Source organism: Ruditapes philippinarum, unplaced genomic scaffold (assembly GCF_026571515.1).
Source record: "Ruditapes philippinarum isolate M1 unplaced genomic scaffold, ASM2657151v2 ctg201_1_1_1_1, whole genome shotgun sequence".
NCBI lineage: Eukaryota > Metazoa > Mollusca > Bivalvia > Venerida > Veneridae > Ruditapes > Ruditapes philippinarum.
This window is the reverse complement of record NW_026867332.1, coordinates 166,591-191,096: the sequence shown is the minus strand read 5'-3', so window position 1 is coordinate 191,096 and position 24,506 is coordinate 166,591. Positions and strand designations below refer to the sequence as shown.

The 24,506-nt window shown below is 32.3% G+C and overlaps 1 protein-coding gene across 1 annotated transcript in view; it reads right to left on the bottom strand.

Annotated features, from left to right (window-relative positions):
- LOC132735755 (uncharacterized) overlaps positions 1 to 24,506 on the bottom strand; it is a 73,949-nt gene that overhangs the window by 29,390 nt on the left and 20,053 nt on the right. The window contains exons 4-6 of the mRNA XM_060722747.1: positions 19,455 to 19,534; positions 17,090 to 18,912; positions 16,393 to 16,595 (exon numbers count right to left, since the gene is read on the bottom strand). Coding sequence (XP_060578730.1) covers positions 16,393 to 16,595; positions 17,090 to 18,912; positions 19,455 to 19,534 — 2,106 coding nt within the window. The remainder of the gene's footprint in view (positions 1 to 16,392; positions 16,596 to 17,089; positions 18,913 to 19,454; positions 19,535 to 24,506) is intronic.

Sequence of the window (24,506 nt, the reverse complement as noted above, 5' to 3'; positions counted from 1 at the left end):
TATTAGAAGACAAAATTATATGTAATATAATCACACAAGTATTATACCAGAGCATACTTGTAAAATATAACTTTGTTGTTGTTGATTTTTTCTTACATTTAAAACATCGTGTGATACGTATACCGGGGTATTTTGACGAAATTAGCATACTAAAAAGGCACCCTGCCAGCTGATCATTGGAATACATTTACGTAGGTAAAGAAGTTACATTGCGTGTCTTGACTTCAATTAAATTTTGGGTAAGATGTAACTTTCTGGTCAAAAGGACACGATGTCAACAACTTTTGTAACAAACTATATTATTATCTTTCACAGGGGTGCGCGTAATTGTAGGGTATGGTTTGAACGAAGCGCTTCTGTTATGAAGACGTTTTTATATTTATGGGTGGCTTAATAGGGTAGCTTTACCCTAATTGGAAACCCTTTAAGTTATGTATCCAGCATCGTATTGTCTGTGCCATTTTGATATTTTACCACAAATTATTTTACGTTATACACAAGTATGCATATTTCGTCACCTTAGTGCAATAACTGGTTAACTCCTATTAAATTCTGAAGGACCTAACCCTTTACTCCACTAAGATACGATTTATTATCCTGCAGAGTTTTTACTGAACTCCGCAAGGAGCTTTCAGCTTCTCCAAAGTATATTTTATTGACCGTGTTCGTTGGGGTTTTTTTTAAACATATTTGCCATACAACGATTTATCTTGTTTATACACATACTTTAAATACACTTTCAAAATTTGTGGGTATATGAGAATTTAATAGCTTTGCAATAATATTTTTTGCGCGTTTCATTACCCTATTTAAATGAAATGTATCTACAGTTATGTGATTTAAGAGAAACATAATTACGTACGAAACTGAAACGTTATTTAAACTTAATAGTTACCTAAAATATGAATTATGTAATATATAAAAGGAAGTCTCATAATTTCAAAATGACTTAAAGTTATAAATAGAATAAATCAAATTGAATATCTTCAACGCAGGAATCCTGATTATATTTTAATTTGTATAAATAATAATATCCTGCTTTAAACTTTGAATTTTGGAAAAAATCAGTTGAAGATTCGGGGGCCTTATTATAAGTATGCTAAGTCTTAGTAGACAACGGAATTCGAAATACAGTGCCTGTTCAGGCTACATGAGTACGCTGGCTTGCCTGACCTGACCTGACCCGACCCGAACCGACCCGATCTGACATGGCATGGCCTGGCCTGGCTCTTTACCGTTTATCATATAGATATTACATTAAGTAGTTTGTCAGCATTTGCCAAAGGCATTTTGTATCTTGAATATTGCAAATGAAATACTGAAGTTAATTGAAATGAAATAAAAACACTCTAATGGATAATCATATTCATACAGAATTATTTCACGATCTCGCGTCAATAATGTAGCTGATGTAACAGTTGAGGCTGTGGTAATAGGATATGGGCCAGTGTTAATGATGCTGTTGCTACAATCGTGAAAATGAAATGACTGTTATGTCAAAATATGACAGCATATTAATATTGTAAAAATATGTGACACGCTCACCTATATACATAAATAATATGTAGTTAATGATGATGCATAAAAAGTACTGTCCCAATTGTCTTATGTAGTAAGGTCTAAAATATATTCTGTATTTCGGACAGCCCCGGCTCTTCTAAGTGTTACTCCTTGACTCTTCGATCAATTTTCTGAGAAATCCGTATTCGTCAGCGTTTGAATTTTTTTTTTAAAAGATGGTTTAAAAACACTCTTATTTTAATGCCTAACCTATTTTAAGACTGTTGCCCCAAACACAGTTTTTTTAATTGGCTGAAGTTAAGGTCGCTCGTTTTGTCATTATAGTGGGCATTTTGGTAATAATATACTCTATAAAAGGTAAATTGTCAAATGAAAATTATGATGATTGATAATTGACACAGTTCGAAAAAGAGCGAAACTAAAATTGCATGTAACTTTATACATTCAATCGTTCTCTTCACCCAATAGTGTTAACTTTAATTATATATTATATATGATTATTACTTCTTTATTACATTATTAATGGTCTCATTTTAAACTGGTTGAATATGATTAAGAATAGTATTGAAAATGTGTAAAATGTATATTTATATATTTATATACGACAGGAACTTTCGGTTTATTTCATGTCAGCAAGCTATCCAGCTAGCTTACTGCAGGTCAGTTGTTCTACGCAAGTGATCACTTGTGCTTGAAATAATAACTCAACCAGTAAAGTTTTCAAGTCGCTGTGACATAACCCGAACAAAACAAACGAAATCTATAAACAGTTTTTAGAAAATGATCTAACAATGCTTACCGCTCGCCATGAAGGATTTATAGTTAGTCTGCGCCTTAACTTTACTTTCCCGCTCATTGTTGACATGGACCGCGTGGGGCGTGTTGGCGGGACTCGTGCACGGGTGGCTGGCAAAGTTGCCGATTTTCTTGATGCATCAATATTTCCATTTAATTCCTCATAAGTATCAGTTATTAAACCCGTATCAGATCTGTTAACACTTTCTGGCGATTCAACCGCCGTAGCCTTATTACCCGAACTGGCCTGTTTGCTGCTCCGCCCAAAAGGCAGAGTAAATGATTTTAAATGTGCGTTTAAATTCAAAAGCACCATGATTGTCTTGTTTGTATATCAAATTACAGAAAACTAGTAGAATTAAATAATTTCCACAATTAGAAATCTACAGTATTCACAAATTCAATGTTCTTATTAAATCCTCCAACAATATTACTGTCATTATCATAAATGAAAAAAAAATGGTTTTGTCCAAACACGAGGTCCTAACCCTCGACCATTAGTTTATGTGACAGTAGTTACAGTCACGTGACAATGCAGCAGCTGGTCAAAAAGGCCCTAACAGCGAGTAATTTCTCCCCCTTCCTTCAATCAAAACATCATAATAACGAGGCTATTTTAATCCACTGTCATGTTTATATGAACGCACTGTTTATTTAACACCTCGCGCAAATGATTGCTTTTTTTCACGAGTCCTTCAATGTTTTACATCTATAATTATATTCTAACTTGAAAATTCTCCGAACAACTGCAAATTTTTCACTTTTTTTCTTACTTAAGAAGGTAAAGAAAATTTGGCAAAAGCATTTAGTTCACGCTGTGAAAGAACTGATGTAAATATTCCGTCATTTGAACTAACCAACGAAGCGACGAATGTTTTAATTCATGCAAAAAACGAGCTCGTCAAAGTCAGTGCACTGCTAAATAGAAGTGATGTCACTACCAAATACTGATATTAAATGTATTTAACTTATTCCCAGTCACCGGCAAAAATATGACGGACATCTGGTTCAATAAAAACAAGTATAAAAACACGATTAAAATTATGACAGCGCAGTTTACTTATGACTTTGTTTACAAAATATCAATAACCCCTACCGAGTCCCCAGCATCAATCTGAACTTATCGGTCAAAGTCCCGATAAAAAAAATCACAAATTATAAACAATGACCTGTGGTCCATGCAGTTTTTTTTTCCAGATAACACAACTATTTTAACCGACTGATAAATGTTTAACTCTCCTGATTAGGAGATTTTCGCAAAGTTTATCTTCGTGTTATTTTTCAAACCACTCCAAATCGGGCAGTTTTTTTTTTGTTAATAAAGTCCGAAGCCCTATCACTAAAATCCTCTGATGGTTATAAGACCAATAACATCTTTAAACAAACAATTTACATCCCAAATCCGGCTTACTCCAAGATAAAAATATAGCCATCCAGCTGTGGTCTAAATCTGTAATTAAATTCTAAAATAACACACGTGACCTTGAGTAATCGTTTGAGTGTCAAAATATTTTCAATCGATGGACAATCTTGTAGGATATGATAGATATCTCCGATTTCTTAAAAGTCTATTTTTCTATAATGCACTGGCATAACCTTTCGTATATCCAAACTTTCTTCTTTCACAAAGAAAATCTTATTTTAAGATGAATGAATACAATATTCAGCAATAGACATCTGTTATAACTTATAAAATTATTGTCATATTTTTCATAAACAAAAGCAAAAACCACTATATCTAGAACATTTTCAAAGTTAACTTCATGTCCGGCTTCAGTTTTAAATGGTACATCGTCCTCTATATTTCCCCTTCCCCAAATCCACGTGTGCCGGCATCCTTGTTGTAATGAAATGGTATTGAAGCAAAATAACCACAAGTATGTATAATAACTTACGAGGACGAACAATAGTAATAACAGCGAATAAGATAATTAATTGTCACATAACGCACCTTGACTCTCCTAATAGCTTTTTGATAGTTAATGTGCGTGCTTTTTTATATCCATATCGTCCGAATGTCAGTGAGTATGGCATAAACACTATGTTTGCCACTTTTTAACCAAAAAGACATTCGTTACTTTTAAGATATTTAAAAATATATCAACGCAAAGGTATGCCTTTTTCAAAAATAAGCCACAAGGTAGTATTTTTAGAAAATTTGCATTTTATATGCATTTATTGCTCTTAACACCTTCTTAGTGGCAATTTGTGAATACGTTTGCAGATTTAATAAGATAAAAAAACTGATAAAACAGAAAGAAAGCTCGAATGAAACGTTTAAGGTAATTCACTTACATCATCATTTTCAATGTTTGCTTAAGGATCATTGTTTGACCCTTGACATTCACTTATAAAATCCATTAGAGTTAAAAGAAAACGTCTGTTCTTTCCCTTTTATGTAAATATTTTTTTAGATATTGACACAGAAACTTCACATCTACATCTTAATCCATCGTTAATATCGTCTAGCTAGCAAGCATATATGACACGCAAAAAATATAGAGCCAATTGATCTTGATATTATATATACTTGTAATTCACTAACATCTTTGTTTTGTATTTTTGTCATACATGTGATAACGAAAAATTACCATAATGATAAAACTTTAACATTCAAATCTCATTTTTTAACAACGAAATGAAAAATAAAGTTTTCGAAACTTGTAGTGTCTTCCTTCGAAACAATACACGAATATAGATGAAAGCACGAAACAGCGTAATATAATATCGCCGCTTTCTTCCTTTCTATAAACTGTCTTTCCGAAATATAACTATAAAAGTATGATAAACATTACATTTTATGACGCCAAAAAACAATTTGTCGACGTAAAGACCGAAATAAAAAACTCGAACAATTTTTATGAATGATGACTTTTCACATTCGCTATTGTAATTGTATACGTGTTGGGTATAATATTTATTTTGTTACATAAATGCCTAAAATCACTCTAGTAAATTGAGCGAACAAAGACTGAAATTATGGTGTTCTGTTTCAAATATATACAAGCAATTATTCATACCCTAAAATTAAACTATCAAACTGGTGAAATTTCGCATATTTTCAATGCATCTTTGTAGTTAAAAGAAATTATCAACACAAAACGCGAGGAAACAGAGAAATCTTACACTTTTCATTTAAAAAAACACAATATTCAGTTACAATTTTTTTTGTGAAATTATATTTTTTTCGTACTTAGTTATCATATCAAGTGACATTTATAAACCAAAAAAAACTTTTTTCTTTGTAAGAGTTTCCAACTCAAGCTTATTAATGTCTCTTTTAGTGAACAAATTGTAGCCAATTTCATTTTTGTTATATAGTTGCAGATATCGTCCAAATATTTAACTCATTTTTCCGATCTATAGCTAAATCATTATCTAGGACGATATTGTTAAGAAATAAAGGGAACAAATACATCTCCTTGTCTCACACTTCTTTCGCAATTTAAATGCAAAATTTCCATCATTTATATACTTTTTTCACTATTTAACGAAACAGATCAAATTTCCCGAAGTTAATCTTACAACCTCAATAACAAAGTTCTTAAATGTTTACGCCACAATAAAACGAAATGTCATTTTGATATAATCTTTAAGAAAATAAATAGGTTTTGCATAAACAGGGTTCAGCTTCATTCATTTTGCTAACCGAGCAGATCAAAAGGAAAAATGATATATATACGTAAATCTATCAAGAAATGTTTAATATTTTGATTCACTCTGACAATTTTACATATTTCTTTGATACATGGCTTGAATAAGATATGCCTTAATTTTGTACGAACGTTCTGTGTGATTTATTATTCAGTATGAATCAAATGCGCCCATTGACTATGAATACAGTGAAAGCAGGGAAGTCGGTCAGTCGCACTTCATATGGAAATTAACACTGACATATACAAGGCAAGTCCATTGAAGAAGAAATGAAAACTGATGACATTGGCAAATTTGATGACAGCATTTAGGTGCATGTTAGGGGCATTACTGGTATACATCAAGTTTTTTGTTGAATCAAAGTTAATTATTATTCCAGAACATTTAACATTTAACATCATATACGTAAACACCCACATTGATATATTCAAGGAATGAAGTAAATTAATTCTACTTGCAAATTGAGATGAAATATATAACCCTTGGTAAAATCTCTGCCCTACGGATGACAATCATATGGTAAAATCCCCGCTAAACATACTGAAATGCATGATAGGTCTTTTGCCCAACGCAGAATGCGCTTGCGCGAAATGCTACTTCCGTTTCTATGGAAATGTCGTATTGTAAACATGTTTACATCCTCAGGAATGCTTGTTGCAACAAAAAGCTTTATTAATCGTCAGTTCGAAGTTAAATCACGACTCATTTCCCCTTGCATGCATATCCGCACTTCTCAGGCGGTGGGGCAGGGGTGGTGGCGGTTACAAATGACTGATGCGCAAAATTTAAAAACATTATAACGAATAAGTAACTATTCAAATCATATTTCAATAATAATCGGGATTTCCCTTCATCTTGAAACAGGAAAAGGAGTTTGACCTTGTCCGCAAAAAACACAAAACAAAACAAACAAAAAACACTGCGTAATTTTCTAACCAAAAATGATATCATTCATTATAATAAATGATATATATATATTGCAAAACATCTACATCCCGTAGCGTATATCTCATATCTTATCACATAATTATTTACAATATCTTGGTTAACCATAAATCGCATTGTTTTGTATCTACGTTGTGATGAGTGAGTGAAATTTTCACCGCAAAATAGTTGGTATGACAATATATGACATAGATCTATGATTTTTTTTTAGAAAATTGTGGCTTCTTACTAATGTAGTTATACACATAAAAAAGTAATTATACGCAGTAAATGTCATTGCTAATATTTTTCTTTTGGGATGTTAAGTACCGTTGTTGTTTTTTTTTGTTAATTTATTTAATTTTTATTTTTAAGTTTTACTTAAACGAAATATTTTGTAGATGAAGCAAAAAAAGCCTAATCTAGATATCAGAATCTCTAAAGAAAGCTCAACACGGAAAAATCGAAAATGTTGCATGCTCGGTTTTATTGAGCTTGTTGTTTTGACCGTACTGGTAATTGCAAGCTACCGTCCACGCCCCTAGCACCGGCTTAATGATAAAATTGCTCAATAATTTCGTGGAATTTTCATTCACGCCCTCTAGCCAGGCGATATCTTTTATTCTATTTTCAAATATTTAAAAACCCTTAACTTACTGAATATCTTAAATTGACTTATCCAGATTCCATTTATTTTAGAACTACCCCTTATCAATGTTGGGGATGTTAAAATGTTAAAACTAAAACTTGAAGTTGGTCAGTAAACAGTATAGAGCCTAGTGCCCTATCCTGGTGGCAGGGGGGGATTATCACTTTTGGGTCCAGCAAGGTAAGGGTTGCAAAGTATCAAAAAAATCATTACTACGCTTTTGTGACATTGGGTAGCCTGTTTAAGAGCTTTATTCTATTTTCTATATACATTATGTTATTTTTTTCCTTATCAAAATCGAGGTTAGTATTATACTTGTATCTAATCTATTAATGACGATTTCTTTTTTTTTTATTGTATCAATATTACTATGTAATACCACAACTTTTCAGAAACAGTGAAGAAGTTATTGGTCCTTTTACAGTAGACGAACGCTGATAAATCAAAGCTCGCGTCTTCTCGCAAAGGACACAAACCAAACGCCATTCATGTCTTTGTATTTCAAACTTAATAGCAAAACCTCGTGTAATTTATAGAGGTCAGTGGACAATTGGTCAGTGACGAACTGTATCATGCTACATCAGTTAATAGTCACCTGTCATATGTAGTCATTTAGATAATATATATTATTACAGTCTCCCTTAATAGGTGAAGATATTATCTCAATCTAAAGGTAAACAAAAGACACTTGCGTGTATAAGAGCGATAAAAGTTTCATTGACCATACCTGGTGTTAACCGTAAAATTACTGACCTATACTAACTTTGTTTAATGCATGACCGGATCATTGTTAGTCAAAGTGATAAGAATCGAGTAAAAATAAACTAACAATTTTAAAATTTTGACCATATGGTTAATATTACAGCGGTGTTACACTAAAGGTAAATAAAATAAATACTGACAAAGTTTAAAGACTAAAATTGCTAAAATTATATACTTAATTAATGGGGACACAATGCTGAAAAAATTAATGAATTTATGCCATATATCTGTGCAAAGGAATCACCACTGAATGAATGATTTCAAACAGTGCTAATTTCTAATTGTATTCTACGAGGGAAACATGATAAATTTTTAGAAAGTGCAGATCTCTCGACTTGAGAGAAACAAAAACCAGGTATAAAATCATGAAGGCTGAGTTTGGTTGAGTCTGATCATGGGAAATCCGAGATAATGAAAATTTACAACATTTCACATTTCTAACGCCCCCACCCTAGCACCGCTTTAAACAGTTTTCAATCTTTAACACTTTGAGTATTGAAACCTATTACTCCAGAGGATCAGAAATATAGAATAACACTGCGATGAACGGGGAAACCTTAGATTCACACAAAAATTCCCTTTATCATTACGAATAAAGTATTTTTATTATCAAGTTGTACCTAATTAGTTAAAATATTTTAAAGGATTGACTGTTATAATGGTCACTGACATGAATTTACACAATGTCACTTAAACATAAAAAAAATTTTATTGTTATGAATTATTTTTGCCTTTTGTAGATGTTGTTGTTTAATGGGTGGACGCAAATAATAATCATAATATACATGGTTCCTCTTTATTACTTCATATGTAATGTGTCAACATTATTATAAGTTTTATGTCAACAATCGATCTATAAAAAATCGAAAAAAAATGATATAACGCATTTATAAAAACAAAACTACTGAACTGAAATACAGCTTTAAACGTTGGTAGAAACGTAAAAAAACAACAGGTTTTGTAACTCCTTTACTCGTACAACAATAAGAGTCAGGCATTTCTTTGATTTTACTTGAAATTTAATAAAAATGGAAATAATTCATAACATTGTATGAATGTTAAGTTAATAACATAGAATTTAACGAGCAAACAAAATAAGCCATAAAATAGTAAATAAGCGCATTCCACGTCACAGTGCGATCAACCTATATAAGTTTGATAATACATGAGTGATCTAATATAATATAATGCTTGATTAAATAAATATCTAACATTAAGTTTGAGATATAAATCTATAATATCAAAGATATAACTCTATTTAAAATCCTCCCTGAGTTAATAAAAACATGTTTATGAGATTACGTTAATGCAGGGCTGGACCAGTTTGATAAGTTCAAACTTCGGGGGCAGGGGACATATTCGAATGATGGCCCCGGTCAAATTTTTTAATAACTTAGACATGGTGTTTTGAAGGTACTGATAACTTCTGATATTTCTCTGTCATTGTAATTCTTTCTTGTTTGTGTGTAGGAAATGAGATATATTTTTGGGTTTTTACCCGAAACTAAGCATTTTGGTAGCTTTGTATGTATTTCTGACTCTCCGAATGGAGGTGAAAAAGTTAAAAATCAAGCTTTGACAGTTGGCGCCAAACAAGTAAGAAACTTCAGATAAATTTTGTGAAAAATCTAAACGTATGACAGACACTTTATTTGTCATTTCTGAAAATGCCATAGCTTGCACTGCGTGTTACTGATATTTTTAAAGGAATCGGGCGGATTCTGGAGTATGCTGCACCTTCATGAAGATTGCCTATATTGGTATATTTTAGGTGTGATTTTGGCTGGGTGGGGGTAAATATAAATTGCTGTCAGTCATTTTTTGAAGGAGCAATGCATGCAAACTATTATTTTCTTCAATGTATGTCATATATCATTGAATAATGCTGTGCAACTGGTTATCTGCCTGTGAAACAGATTTTGAAATATTTGGAATTGTGTTTCTGGTCACACTGAAATACAAAATTTTTCATTTTTTGGTCCCCTGCCCCCTTAATTCGACATATTATCCCAATCGGAATAGCTCCGTCTTTATCTGAAAATTGACGGAAATCAACGGAAAGTTGCGATTGATTTTATGCAGTATCAAAGCCAGGGGAGGTAAGTAGTCACATTTTGTGACAAACCAAACTATTGACCACTTAAACAATTCATGTACTATGTATCTACCTTATTTATTATACTTTATTACTCTACAGAAAGGGATTACCTCGTCATCTTAATGCTTTCAAGACAATAAACTAATACAAGTTTTAGCATTTTAGATAAAATGATATATTCACAATCTTCCCATAATCCCTCTGTTTACCTCAGCCTCATCACCCTTTACCAACCCCACAAAAAACGCATCGTATAAAAAGCAAGCGAGACAAGTTTGGAAACAATAATGATGTATAATCTTTCCCTCACACCAAGCTGTCACCATTTCATATACGCCCTTGTGAAACGAAATGTGAAACCCGTCCAAATGTCCATTTATAGTTTAATTATGTGTGGGATAGCTGACATACTAATAAGAATTGTGTAGATTACATCAATTAAACCACCCCAAAATGTGGCAATAAATTAACCCATCCATTTGTGTAATAAAAACCTTTGAGAGGCCAAATTTAAGGCAATACCTTTAGTTTGTTTACTTTTGGTGATAACCGTTGCTAAGCGACGGAATGTGTCCATCTCTTGTTTCAATAAACATCAAAAAAGGACGTTTTGTATACAGAATATATAATTTTTATGACCTAATTTATGACGTTAACACGCTGTCACAACCATTGGTTGGTAACCGGGCATTTATGATAATATCGTCATCATTTTCAAGTGCTTTTGAAAGGAATTTCAGAATGTCTTCAGTACATGATTTGTAAACAATTACTGCATAATCCAATCAAGTGAGTTGTTTCAAAAATGTGTTTGATTCTGAGAAAATCTGAGAGAGAAAAAATGTGTTTGTTAACGCTCACTTGGGTATAAAGTATGATACGAAATACATCAAAAGCTTGCCGCCGATTAGTATAAAATTGTAAGACTTTTCCCTTCACGGTGCTTGGTCGTTAATAGTTTAATGTAACTATCTTATCTTTTTTATCTTTTAATGGTACATCTCTGGTAGCGTTAATGAGTGTGAAAAAGTTTGGCTGTTAGTGAAAGTGTAATTCTTTGTTTCTAACCAGAAAGAAAGAATGCCTGTAAATCCAATACCTGAACACAAGAGAGAAGAAAATTGCATAAATCTTTCATATATCTAAATATATTGTAAATGTAAGCAGGAAGATCAAATTCTCGTAAATAAAACAAAACAAAAATGTATCTATTTATATTAGCTCATTATCATAATCAATAATTATATTAAAATAATTCATCCGAAGTCAAAGTTGAAAACAACATTACGTCAATAATAAGAATCATTGAATGAAAACCAAACCAGACATTTTGAGCTTCTGTTTAAAGCTTTTCTAAACGGAAATGATAAAATAATAACAATCTCGAGGTAGATCATCTGTTAAACATCAATAAGACACCCACACTATGACCTGGCATTTAACCTTCCCCCAATAGACGTTAGAGAATAAACAGTCACGTGACTGTCAACGTGTGCACGTGCAAATGTCAGATACTGCAAAAGATATATTTTTGAAAATTAAACAACCTTTATAAATATATGATATTACCAGTAATTTTAACATCATATTTACAAAATAAGCTAAATATTAAAATGTCTTATTAGATCATTAACATTTTATTTCAATTAAAATTTTATATAATATCAAAATCTTATCATTCTAATAAACTTTTATTATCCCATACATATAAAACATACACTGCATCTTCTTGGCGCTCATAAAATTTAATTAGACTCGTATTCGTTTCTTAGAAAATAAAACTACTTCAACAATATAAAACAACATGCATTCAATAAAATTTTAGAATTTCTTGATCACTTTGAGGGTTTATTTCTAGATTTAGATTTTTTAATCTACTGCATAACAAGCATCGCTATAATAATAACATACGACGTATCTTTAAACAGTGAAACATGAATCAAAGACAAATTATTATATGATATGTCTGAACCTAATATTTTATCATTTTAAAGGAACTCCACTGAGGTCGCAAAAGCCTAAAAACATAAAATTCGATTTTTTTACTTAGATAAGCTAGAAAGAAATGTAAAAGATAATTTAGAATAAACTCAAAAATAAATTGAAAGTCGTATTTGTGCAAGTGTTAGTCCGATCTGAGAGAAAAAACATTGCAATGCTTTTCAATTTTGGGACATATTTTTACAATAAGAATAATTACTCTGGAAAAACGGAGTAAGCGAATGGTCTGAAATTTTGCACACAAGTTATTGGTTTGGACCCACAAATGGAACATTAATCTCGAACTAATATTTCCAGTCCTGTCACATCAAAAAACCTTAGTTTACTCCCTTTAATCAAAATATGAATATTCTTCATATCTATAAGATATATCTGAAAGATAATATTTCATTTCTTCGTATTTATTGTAAACGTTTCCCCGTAAAATTAATGTATGGGTTATTTATCTATAAAAGAACTGTTATATTATATAAGAAGACCGGAATGTAAACGTTTCCTTCACAAAAAATATAAGGGGATTTTTTCTAAAAATCAATGCTATAATAATAAAAAAAAAATTTTCTTTTATATTTAAAAAAGAAGTTTATTGTAACATGATGGGAAATGTTTTTGATAATAGATATAGAAAAGAAATCCCTACCTGGGTACATAAGTCCGCAATATGTTCCTTGTTTCAAAAGCTACGAACACACTGATATTTCACCAACAAAATTTTCCCACAACAATTTCCAGTGGTAATTCTAATAAATTTAGTTCACAATTGTGCCGTTTCCAAAAAAAGGTAAATTGATTTAAATACGGCTCACAAATCACGGGGATTTAGATATCCAAAGCAGCGCTAAATGCATGTTCACGAACAACATAATTTCTTATCAATTTCTCAAACATGCATGCATGAAATCCCCAAAATCTTGATTTTCGCTACTTCTTTATCGCAGGCCTCACATTTGGATAAGAATAATCACAGTGCTGGATGCGCTACATAGAGAAGACAGTATGTAGGCTGTTACAATGAGTGGGTGGCTAATGTTTGAATGTTTCATGTTAGATGTTAAGGCTAATATGAATGCATGTATTTTCTGACATGTAAAGAATGCAAGAAAGATTTACGACCATTTTTCACTATTTTCTGTTTAAACATTAATTTCCTATGCTAGAGTTAATGTCAATGAGAAATTTTATTTACTTGTTAAAGTTGGCCTTCTAATTGTTTTTACAGTAGAATATTGTCCTAAACTAAGAAAATAGGCTAGGAATCTCCAAATAATGCGTTGCTATTTGAGTTCATGATTCTAAACAGTGAAGAATCCCCTTCACGGGGTACCATGATAACTTTGATAAAGAGTGAATGTTTTATTGTTATTTATAGTTCATAACGAATGCAAACACTTACACCCGGTACACTCTCGCTAACAGTGATAGATAATTAGTGCACGCCCCGTCACGGTAAAATCTTATCTTTAAAATGCTTTTAATTTGAAGAGCGGGATATATAAATAGACATAATCTAAATTGAAGTTTATGTCGGATTGCCTTCAGGTATATGATTGCCGATCTATAATAATTGTTTATAACTTTTCCTAAACACCATTTTACACCAAGCGTTCTATTATCCTAACAGAAATAAACTGACCGATGCGTTGAATATCAACAACGTCTGGTTTGTGTGTAAAAGTCGGTGATTATTCCGTGATAATCGTCAGAAAATAATTAACAAAAAGCCATGTTTCTTCTAACAGTATCGTCAAAGTAAAGTAATGCCAAAATTAAATGATGTATGCGCCGGTACGACTGATTGAAAAATTACAGCTGGTCGTTTTTTCTTATGTTTCATTTTTAACCTTCAAGAAAAAGTGTGAAAAAGCAGTATAAAAATAGTAGCATTTCATACATTTTCTTTGCCAATTTAGATTTGACTTTCATTATTTCATTGGATTCTTTACTAACAAATATTTTTCATATAACAGAAGACATGTGTTTAGATTATTGAACAACTGTGTTTTGTCTAAAAAGTCAACTCAAATTTTACTCGGGAGAATACAAACAAAGAGCAAAGAAATTCTCCATTTTCCGTTTCCAAAAGCTGTACTGGTTCTTGGGCGTACTTAGGTATAGATTACAATTTATGAGACCTAGGTGCAAAGTCTCGAAGAAAAAAATAAGTTATCTTAAATGCTTAAGCGGGAGATCGAACGTTGTCGTCAAGCAGTTTTATCACTAAACCACATGCAATGGTATTCAATACTAAGAAAGCTCCTTGACAACTAATATCGTTCATCTACGTTTAACTTTATAATTGAGCCGTGTCACGACAAAACCAATATAATGGGTTTGCGACCAGCATGGATCAAGACCAGCCTGCGCATCCGCGCAGTCTGATCAGGATCAATGCTGTTTGCTATCAGTTTCATTACTTGCTATAGGGTTTGTAAGCGAACAGCATGGATCTTGATCAGACTGCGCGGATGCGCAGGCTGGTCTGGATCCATGCTGGTCGCAAACCCATTATGTTGGTTTTGTCGTGACACGGCTCAATTATGATGTTCTCAAATCACTCTGAATGAGTAATTCACAAGTTCATTTTGTTTTTCAAATTGAAGACCCCACTTCGTTACGAGTCATGAAGTCCGTTTAATTTAACAAGAAATAGTTTATTAAATCAATAATGTACGTGCGCTTCATTTTCTATCCTGACATTTCAAAGGCATAACACACCCACAACGTGCAGAACTTTACAATATAAATGTTATTAAAAAGCAATCATTGCTCATTTCAGATCAATATTTAAATTACAAAGACAATTTAGATACAGGATAGAAATGTATTGATCCCTTGGCCATACTTCCAGAAAATGGGGTGATTTGATTAAACTTTTAAACTGAAAATGATCGGCGGTAACCTGGGATGAACTTGAGATTTGAAACAACAAATTGTGAGTCACCTTTTCCCCGCGTGAGTTTACAAACATTTCGAGCTATTAACTCGACAGTTCACTGCGTAAGCCTATCATGTTATTTTTTACGCAAATGAAAAAGTAATGTACAACATATTATAAAGAACTGTGCACATAACATGATATTGAAATAGTCACGATAATACATTTTAAGTATTACAGAATACAGTGCTGGCGGTACACTCACGTCAAGATCGTTACTGTGACGTTTCACGTTACTGTGACGTTTCGCTATGAAAGACAGATAATAAATTTCAAACAAATAACTTCAAAATTGTAAATCTTAAGAAACACATTTAATATGTGACGGAGTGTATGCTACTTTGTAGGTTGTGGTTGTTGTTGTTGTGGGGTGTTGGTGATGATGATGATGATGATTTGTTTGTTTTGTTTTTTGTTGCTGTTGTTTTGTTGGTGTTTTTTTTTTATTTTTAGGGGGGGGGGGGTATAATTATTATGTTTTTTATTTTTTTATTCGTTGTTTTTGTTTCCAATATGAACTTGTCCTCTCCAATTAAAACCACCTTTCTCAAATAAAAAAACAATTTATCTATGTCAGGGCCTCTAATTTATTGTTCTTACTTTATTGTTAGGAAGAATTCAGTCTTTTGGCACACTTTTTCACTTGGCAAATATAATTATAAAGTACTTCCTGTTCGATCATAACATAACAACATTGTCAGAACATGTTCATGTTGTTTGTTGTTGTTTTTTGGGGGTTTTTTTCCCCACAAAACTTAAACACTTTGCATTTTAGTAAATTACATTGAGGTATTTTTTAATGAGAAATTGATAATGAACTGTTCCAGATTCAAAAGGGGCAAGCCCATTATGAAAATATAGCGTGGTAGAAGAGTTCTTTAAATAAGTAAAGTATGAATCTTAAAGGTCGTCTGAAAATATTGCTCGCTCGGTTTAATTGAGTCTGGAAAAACGGTTATTTTATAAAATCTAGAACTTATTATGATGGTGAATATGTCTTTTTCAATCAAGCATACATTAGACAAAGCGTGTGTTTTCTCAAATGTTACTTACAGATGCACTGGCCCCGTCTTGTTCAACTATCAGTCCCTCGCTACTGACTCCAGGCAAATCTTTGTTGTATATGTTGCCATCTTTTTTCCTGTAGGCTGTCAACTTGGCTCGTATAGCATTAAATAGATATCCTCGGTCATTTTGCCAAACGTGCGTTACAGCACGATCGTAGCGAGGCAGCTCTTCTGCAAAAACGAGTAAGTCTAAAAATAAGGAACGGTAATCGAATAATGAACAAGACTCTATCTTTTAACGAGTTGCTTCCCTTATATTTAAAGGTTTGTCAATATCCTCTGGAGGCAGTACACAGTTTCGGTCATTTAGTTTCGAATTGGCCAGGGAATTGGAATTTACAAATAAGAGACAGTTTTGAAAATGAAGTGGATATTTGAGGTTCTAAATATTTATAGTTACTATATTTTACATATGTTAAATATAAAATGCATTTGTTTCAGGTTTGTGATTAACTACTTGTGGGTTTGGTTTTAGTGTTGGTGGCGTGGGAGGTTAGCCGAGAAGCCTTGAAAACTGTGTATTGCCTCCTCTACAATATATGTTACTTGCTTTCTTGCGCAGAGTGAGACCAAAGACCTTAAAAAGAAAAGACACACTGTGATAGTATTTGAAATGTTAGAAAGAATGCCTTTTTACATATTTATGTAGATTTGCAAGGGGATATTATAAATCAATGTTTTACCTGTTGAGCCATAGGTAGTGTTTTCATTCCCAGAACTGATACTTCCGGATGTCAGAGTATCCTCCCCTGTTGATGTCCCAGACTCCCTAGCAACGGAAGGCGGGCATGACGAATTTCGAAATTTTCGGGGAGGTTTAGCGGGCGGTTTTTTCTTCTTTTTCGCCCTTGACCTCGAGTTTTCTGCAGCAGACGGTTGTTCGCCTGATGACACCGTTAACACGGAACCACTCTGACTAGACAATGATGAACAAATGCTATCATTCTCACTTTCTGAAGATTTACTGATTTTGTCCGCGTTTGAGATAACACTGTTTGATTCCATTTGTAATACGGTAAGCCATTTCATAAGGTCATTGTAATCCGTAGAACAAAGATAAATGCTTTTCGACTTTTCCTGAGTAATTTTGAATACGTACAAATGTTTTTGTTTCTTGTCCTGCTTTGAAACAAACACCACACCACAGCTGGATAACAACACCGAGACGTGGGCATTCTCGTCTGGTGAATTTGATTTGAAGCCATAGAAACAACCTCTGCAGACGACACACCAGAGCTTTTGCCACTTTAAATGGTGTTTATGCAGAAGAAAACCATGCATGCTGGTATCATGCAAGTCTCCAAGCTTTGCAAAAGGTTTGGAGGGTCTTCTGTTAAACATCCGGTCTTTTATATCAGATGCTCGACGAACAAGACCATTGTTAACTCCATTTTTAGGTTCATTATATTCTAATGATCTTGATAACTTCTTTGTTTTTTGCAGTTTGGAAACGTTCGCGCTGATGTCGACTGACCTACTCATCATTTCTTGATCCGTAGATGACTCACTTACAATACTTCCAACATCGTCATTTGAAAGAGAATCTTCTGATTGTTTTCGCTTTTTCCGTTTGAACTTCAAAAGACTTTCAAAACTTCCGAATGATTTCAACTTTTTACCGTTTTGCGGTGCTTGCGTGTTATTTTCCTGAGTCTGCTGTTTGAAATGCGTTGCTTTAACCGGAAGCTGTTTTGAAACTTCCGGTTTTGTTTCCTGACGTAACCGTTTCTTAAAATCTGATATTGACTGTCTTCTTGAATCGTTCCGAACTAATCCAGAGCGAGGACTTGGTTGATTTCCGTTTGTCGATGCCTCAACCCCGTATGAACTCAACGCAATGGACGTATCGTCCGAAAATCCATTCGTTTCAAGTTTCTCGTGAGGATCACGTGGGCTGCGCATGCGCTGAGAACGTCTCGTAGAATCCTGAGATGGAGTATAACCCATCTTGGGCAAAACCCCGTCAAAAGAAAATCGTCTGTACTTTGATTTAACATCTTCATCACCATTTGAGGTAGAAATGTCATTAGTTATTTCCGGATCAAGTGCGGAAGCTTTTTTCAGAACTCTAAACCATGTGTCAAGGTCATTTTGAGATTCTGTACCAAACACGTGTTTTCGCCCTGTACTAGAATCGTCAATAACAAATTGGTATTTAGATATACCCGTAATAGTTTGGGAGGACGTGTTAGTGTTTAAACCATTTATTGCAGTGTTATATACCAACGGACGAATGTTGCACCCCGGGAGAAGTATAACTTCCCGGGGTTTTGCCGAGCCTTCGCACTCAAATACACAAAATAACATGTCAACAACCACGCCCCAAACCTTGTTTTGTTCTGACTGGTCAATAAGCCAGCCGACATGATCTGGGATGGCAAGATCCGACATTGAAATGTTTTGCAAAAAGGAACGACTACTCTCGTCGGCATAATCGCCATTTTGGAATGCAGAGTGATCTACCTTGAGCGCCATATTGATGCCGTTTTGTAGAACGAGAAAATATCTGAAAATAGATGCAAAAAAAGTATAAAATATGTACACATTAATGAAAATATTGAATATTTTATTCAATTAATTTTACTTTATCAGAAAAGATCCATATTTGTACAAAAGTACTTGCTTAAAAAAATGAAAGCGCAATATTTTACTGACCATGTTAAAAGTCCCCCCCCGCCCCTTAAAAAAGCAGAAATACCTAAAATTAAATTTATCTTAATTATGCACAAACGTGACTGATATCATTATCAAGCTGATAGGTATATTTAATCAAACTTTAAATAATTCACTTGTGTGTGAGCATGGATCGTCTTACAGACTCTAACTTGTAACCGGGTTATACCGGCCACTGTTTACATTATTTCATGTACAAAGCTATTATGTTGTAACATTTATGTCAAGAAAATGCTGTTGTTTCTATTGTTGTTTTTGTTGCTGTTGCTGCTAATGCTGTTGTTGTTCTTGTTGAATAGTAGATTTTAACTGTAGCTTCAACAAATTAGCTGACAAATTAGCTGACAAATTAGTTGACAAAGATAATGGACTCACTTGCTCAAATTCTTTCTAGAACTGGTGGCAGAAACATTTTCTTCCCTGACGTGCAGCGATTCCTCTTCTGAATCAGTCGCCTGGAAAAATAAAATTAAACTCTTGTATATGTGTCCTGATAAACAAAGATACAAACAATAAATCAATCAATCAATCATCAATCAATTAAGCATCAATCAGTCATAAATCAGTTACTCAAAATAATTAAACAAACAAAGATACAAACAATCAATCAATATATCGGCTGGTCGATCAATCAATCACCAATCAATAAATCATCAATCAGTTAGTCAATAAAATAATCAAACAATCAATTGTCAATAAGATTAATATATTTATTTATTTATTTAATTAGCGTTTTTATTATCATTATATTATTATTATATTATTATTATTATTATTATTATTATTATTATTATCATTATTATTATTATTATTATTATTATTATTATTATTATTATTATTTGATTGTTGTTTTTTATCTAAAGGTAACACGAACACTTTTTACATTTTACAGCAAGTATTGTTTTCAGCTCTAAGCAAGAACGTCAGGTAGTAAAACTACATTTTATGATACATATCCATTTATTTTTTTATTGTTTTTTTAAGGTATGATTAATTGTTGAAACGTGACGTTATTTTTACTTCATTGTTATAAAGTATAACCATTATATGGCTATATATTTTGCGCTTGTCAATATAAAAATATCATAATAAATAAGCATTCAAAAGAACCCAGCTTTTAGCATTTATCATTCATTGCGATTCAAAATGAATACATCTCCACTTAATTAATACGTTGTCAGTTTTTAGCTTTTATAGTGGGTGTAAGTAAGACAAAACTTGTTGTTTTTTTTCTCTCATGAGGGATTTAACTTTAAATACTTTGTCGATTCACTGTTACAGAATACCTCATATATACACGATCAATCTCTAATTACAGGTGTTGTACAAACGTTGAAATCTTCGCTCTAAAGAAAAGCTAAACTTAAATGCACTTCTCAGGTACTCTAGCATATATATTTAAGTCATAAAATCAACATTATTTTAAAAATTATAATAACATTGAAAGTCTTTAATGTCCCCGATGTAGTGCTCTACTATGCAAACAATACAGCGTTTATTTTAATGGTGTTGTATTTACATTAAGAAATAAGTAATAAAAATTGAAACCCTGAGTGCGCGTTTGATTTTGATTAAGAATTCACATAAAAGGCTTTGAATTAATGTTAATATATAGTTAACGGATTAAGAATAGACAAAACTTGAAAAGTACCCATTGTCTCCTTTGTAAAATCGAAATAAAATGGGAGTAAATCTTTACATGGGTGTTAATATAGATGAGAAACATGTGACAAATCACAGATATAGTCATTTTTTATTTATTTTTTTCATTTCTTGTGAAATAAATCAGTATATCTCTTATTACACATGCACTACATGAACTTAGTTTTTTAGGGTAAATAGTTATGTTTTATGACATATTCTTTTTCTTATATCACAACTCAATCATGTGACACATTATCGGCTGGTGATTCTATGATCCAATACAGTCATGATTATATGTTTATACTTAAAGACACTTAATGTCTCAGAAATGAATAAATTTGTAATTCTTCAGAAAGGAAAAAAACGTGTTTTATAACATTTAAATAATAGTGTTAGAGAATGATAGATGCTTATTACCTTCAAAAAGAAACGCTTAATGTTAAATTATTTATCATAAAAGTTACAAAATGTAAACAAAGTAGTATTTTGACTTCTGTGCAAAATACTTAATCACTATATCTGTACTAATTGCCAAAAAAAGCAACAGAAGAAAAAGATGGTTCAGGTCATTGGCCAAAGAGAAAATTTTTAGAAACTATAAAAGTATACCAAAAGTAAAAAGCATTTGAAAGCATTCTGGGTCATAATGGGCCTTTAAGTCCCGCTTTTTCAATCTTATGACTGACTATATCATTGAAATATCATGCATCAACTCCGCACAACGATAATGTTCAAGGTATTATTTTCCTAATAATCGAATTATCTAAATACCTGAACCAAGTAATTTACTGATGGTATTCGTACTCGGATGAATTCACACTTTATTGATTTCCTGTACAACCGGAAGTTGCGCAATGCAATGCGCACAAGGAACGAACAAAAAAAGATATAAATTTCATACCATCAATAAATCATCATTTAAAGTCAAAAGATCCGATGTAAATAACAAAAACTGGACCTAATTTCAATCAATTATTTACCACAGCAAATCGATGTTTACATTTTGTAAATTATTAAAGACAAATAAATATTTTTGACCTTTTTCCCTCCATTATCAAGGTCACCATGTTACTGGCCACAAGTTGGCAGCGTTGGCATTCTTTATCAACTTAATTATAAATGACAATAATCTTCTATATCTAGAAAAGTGTCAGGTTATCTTTTAAACATATGTCAGTGGCCAACCATTCATTATAATATCATTTAATAAGGAATGTGTCATTTTTATCGAATTTTTCAGCATTTTATTGATGACTTGCAATTACAGAAGAATTATAACCTGTCAATTCAAAAGTATCATAACTTACTGATGTAGAATAATACGTAAAAACGTTGTTGTTATTGTTTTGTTTTTATTTTTTAAGGTCCGGGTGCGCAGGGCAAAAGTATTTAATAAGTTCATGCATTTCGTCGTATACAAGTGCGATGTAATCTTACAGTGAAATTACCAGTCAGCTAGGCTGATTTATGCATATTAAAAAACGTGCAACAGCAACGCGAGTTTGCCTGATTTTATCCGTTAATATCTGTTAATGTATGTCTGCGTATGCATTTTATTTGCAAAATGTTGTATTTATTTATAAAGTTTCAGTACTTATTGCACACTTTGCGAAAATCTTTATCTTGAATTATGAAAAATAAGGATTATTTATATCATATTGCACAGTTTGACTTTTCAATGAAACCCATGTATACACCGTAGGTTATACACCGTTATCAATACTTTAACTTCTCAAAATCCACTTGTTCTTAATAAATCTAGGACTTTAAAACAAAAACAAACAATTATGACCGACTTTCAAAAAAATATTGGGGTTTAAGCTAAAGGTTAAAGGCGCCCCAGCGTTTGTTTTGTTAAAAAAAACATCAATCACAAATTTGTTATATCTACCAGTGCCAGGCACAAACATAGGTCCTCTACATGATCTCATCAAGGATCCATATAATAAATGTGTAGATTTATCATAAAAAAATGATGTTTTATAAGTAAGATAACAAATCAATATTGTTAACCCAAACTGTTTAAGAGAAACATTATATTTTAAGTATCATTTTAAAGTTTGGTGTAACAATTTCGCTTTTACTACGTCGCAATGTATAATCGTAAAAGAAAAGCAAATCTGGTTACGAAAATTTTCAACAAAGTTATTTTTATTTATAGACTAATCCGCGTTAAAGCTCCCTTATTAAACGCGGATTTTCCTCTATATAATGGCATAATCTTCAACGCTTAATGCTAACCACGTGTAATACGGCGTTTCCTCACCTCTTCAGACGGCTTGCCAAATTATAATGGAATTTGTCAAAAAATATAAAGAAATAAACCATTTGACATTTGACAGAACAAAAACACGGACAAAATATAAACAAAAGATTACGTATACATTTGAATAGGTGAAAAAGAGAAAAACAAATTTCAAGTTTCAATGAAACGGGCCAATTTCTTAAATCATGAAATAGGTCAAATTGTTAAATGATGTGACCAAACCGCTTTTATTCTGCTGACAACAGAATTAAAACGTGTCGTGTATGAAAAATTGAAGTAAATGTATAACATAAAAGGACAGTATCCGTATAAATTTAAAAACATTATATATACGCAAAATGAAATTCTCTTTCAAAAGGGTTGTATGTTCTTGTTAATGATGATCAAAACGCGATGATAATCAAAAAGTCTTTACAAACTTATTCTTAAATGTTATATTGTTCTAGTAACATTCACTAAACCTACCCTAGTATCTTTAACATCCTTCCATTACAAGTTAATCGAATGATTAATCCAAAAACAATCTAAAATGAATAAATAACCACTCGGTCAAAATAACAGAACAATTCCACTGCATAATAATCCAACGTGACGAAATTATCTTTTTAAATGTAGTCTAATTATCTCCAAATTTGTTTTCCACCTGTCGTATAGTATACACTAATTCGTGTCCCAATAACTTTTATAACAATGAATGAACGTGAAAACACAATACACCGAAAGTATATAAAACACACCGAAAGTACCTTAATACACCGAATAATCGAAAGGATTAACTATTTATTTGTCAATCCACGGGGTTATCTGACTTTTAGCACAATTCTAACTACTATTGCCCACCTACGTTTTTGTAAGCCATAATGTGCTGGGGTGCTTTAAAAAATGTTTGCAAAACTAGTCAGAAACGATGAGTTGAAGAAATACGAAGTTTTCGCTTTTTTGTAGTCACATGCAAGTTTATCATTTGTTGACTTCTCATTGCAGACGAAACCCAATGTATATATTAACTGCTTAATTCGGCCACTTAACTTCTAGATTGATTCATTGGCTTCTATAATTGTTTCCCAGACATTTGGTATTAAAAAAGAAGATTGTTTTGACATATATACATTATTTTTCTTACCGGAATACGACACTATGTAGGTCGTTATAATTGTTTTTTCTTACATAGGTACGTTATGTTAATTTTATTATATCACAATAAATGTCACTTTTTCGTTACCGATCAACTTTTAACGACGCGTTGAGACCTTACATACAATTGTCATCGTAGCAGAGTATCACCCTTTGATTATCATATTAACATACTCTCGCATTGTTTTTATCACTGTGTGTGACTTTATACGAACAGTAGTATATCAAGGTTAATAAAGGCTTAAAACAAATACTCACTGGCTTTTGATATTTAAGAGCGTTTATCTGATACAGATTAACGTATTTGGAACATATCTTTATAAGCAAGTTTTAATGTGACAAATGTGATGGTTGAATATCGAACGGGTGACTTTTCACGTCAA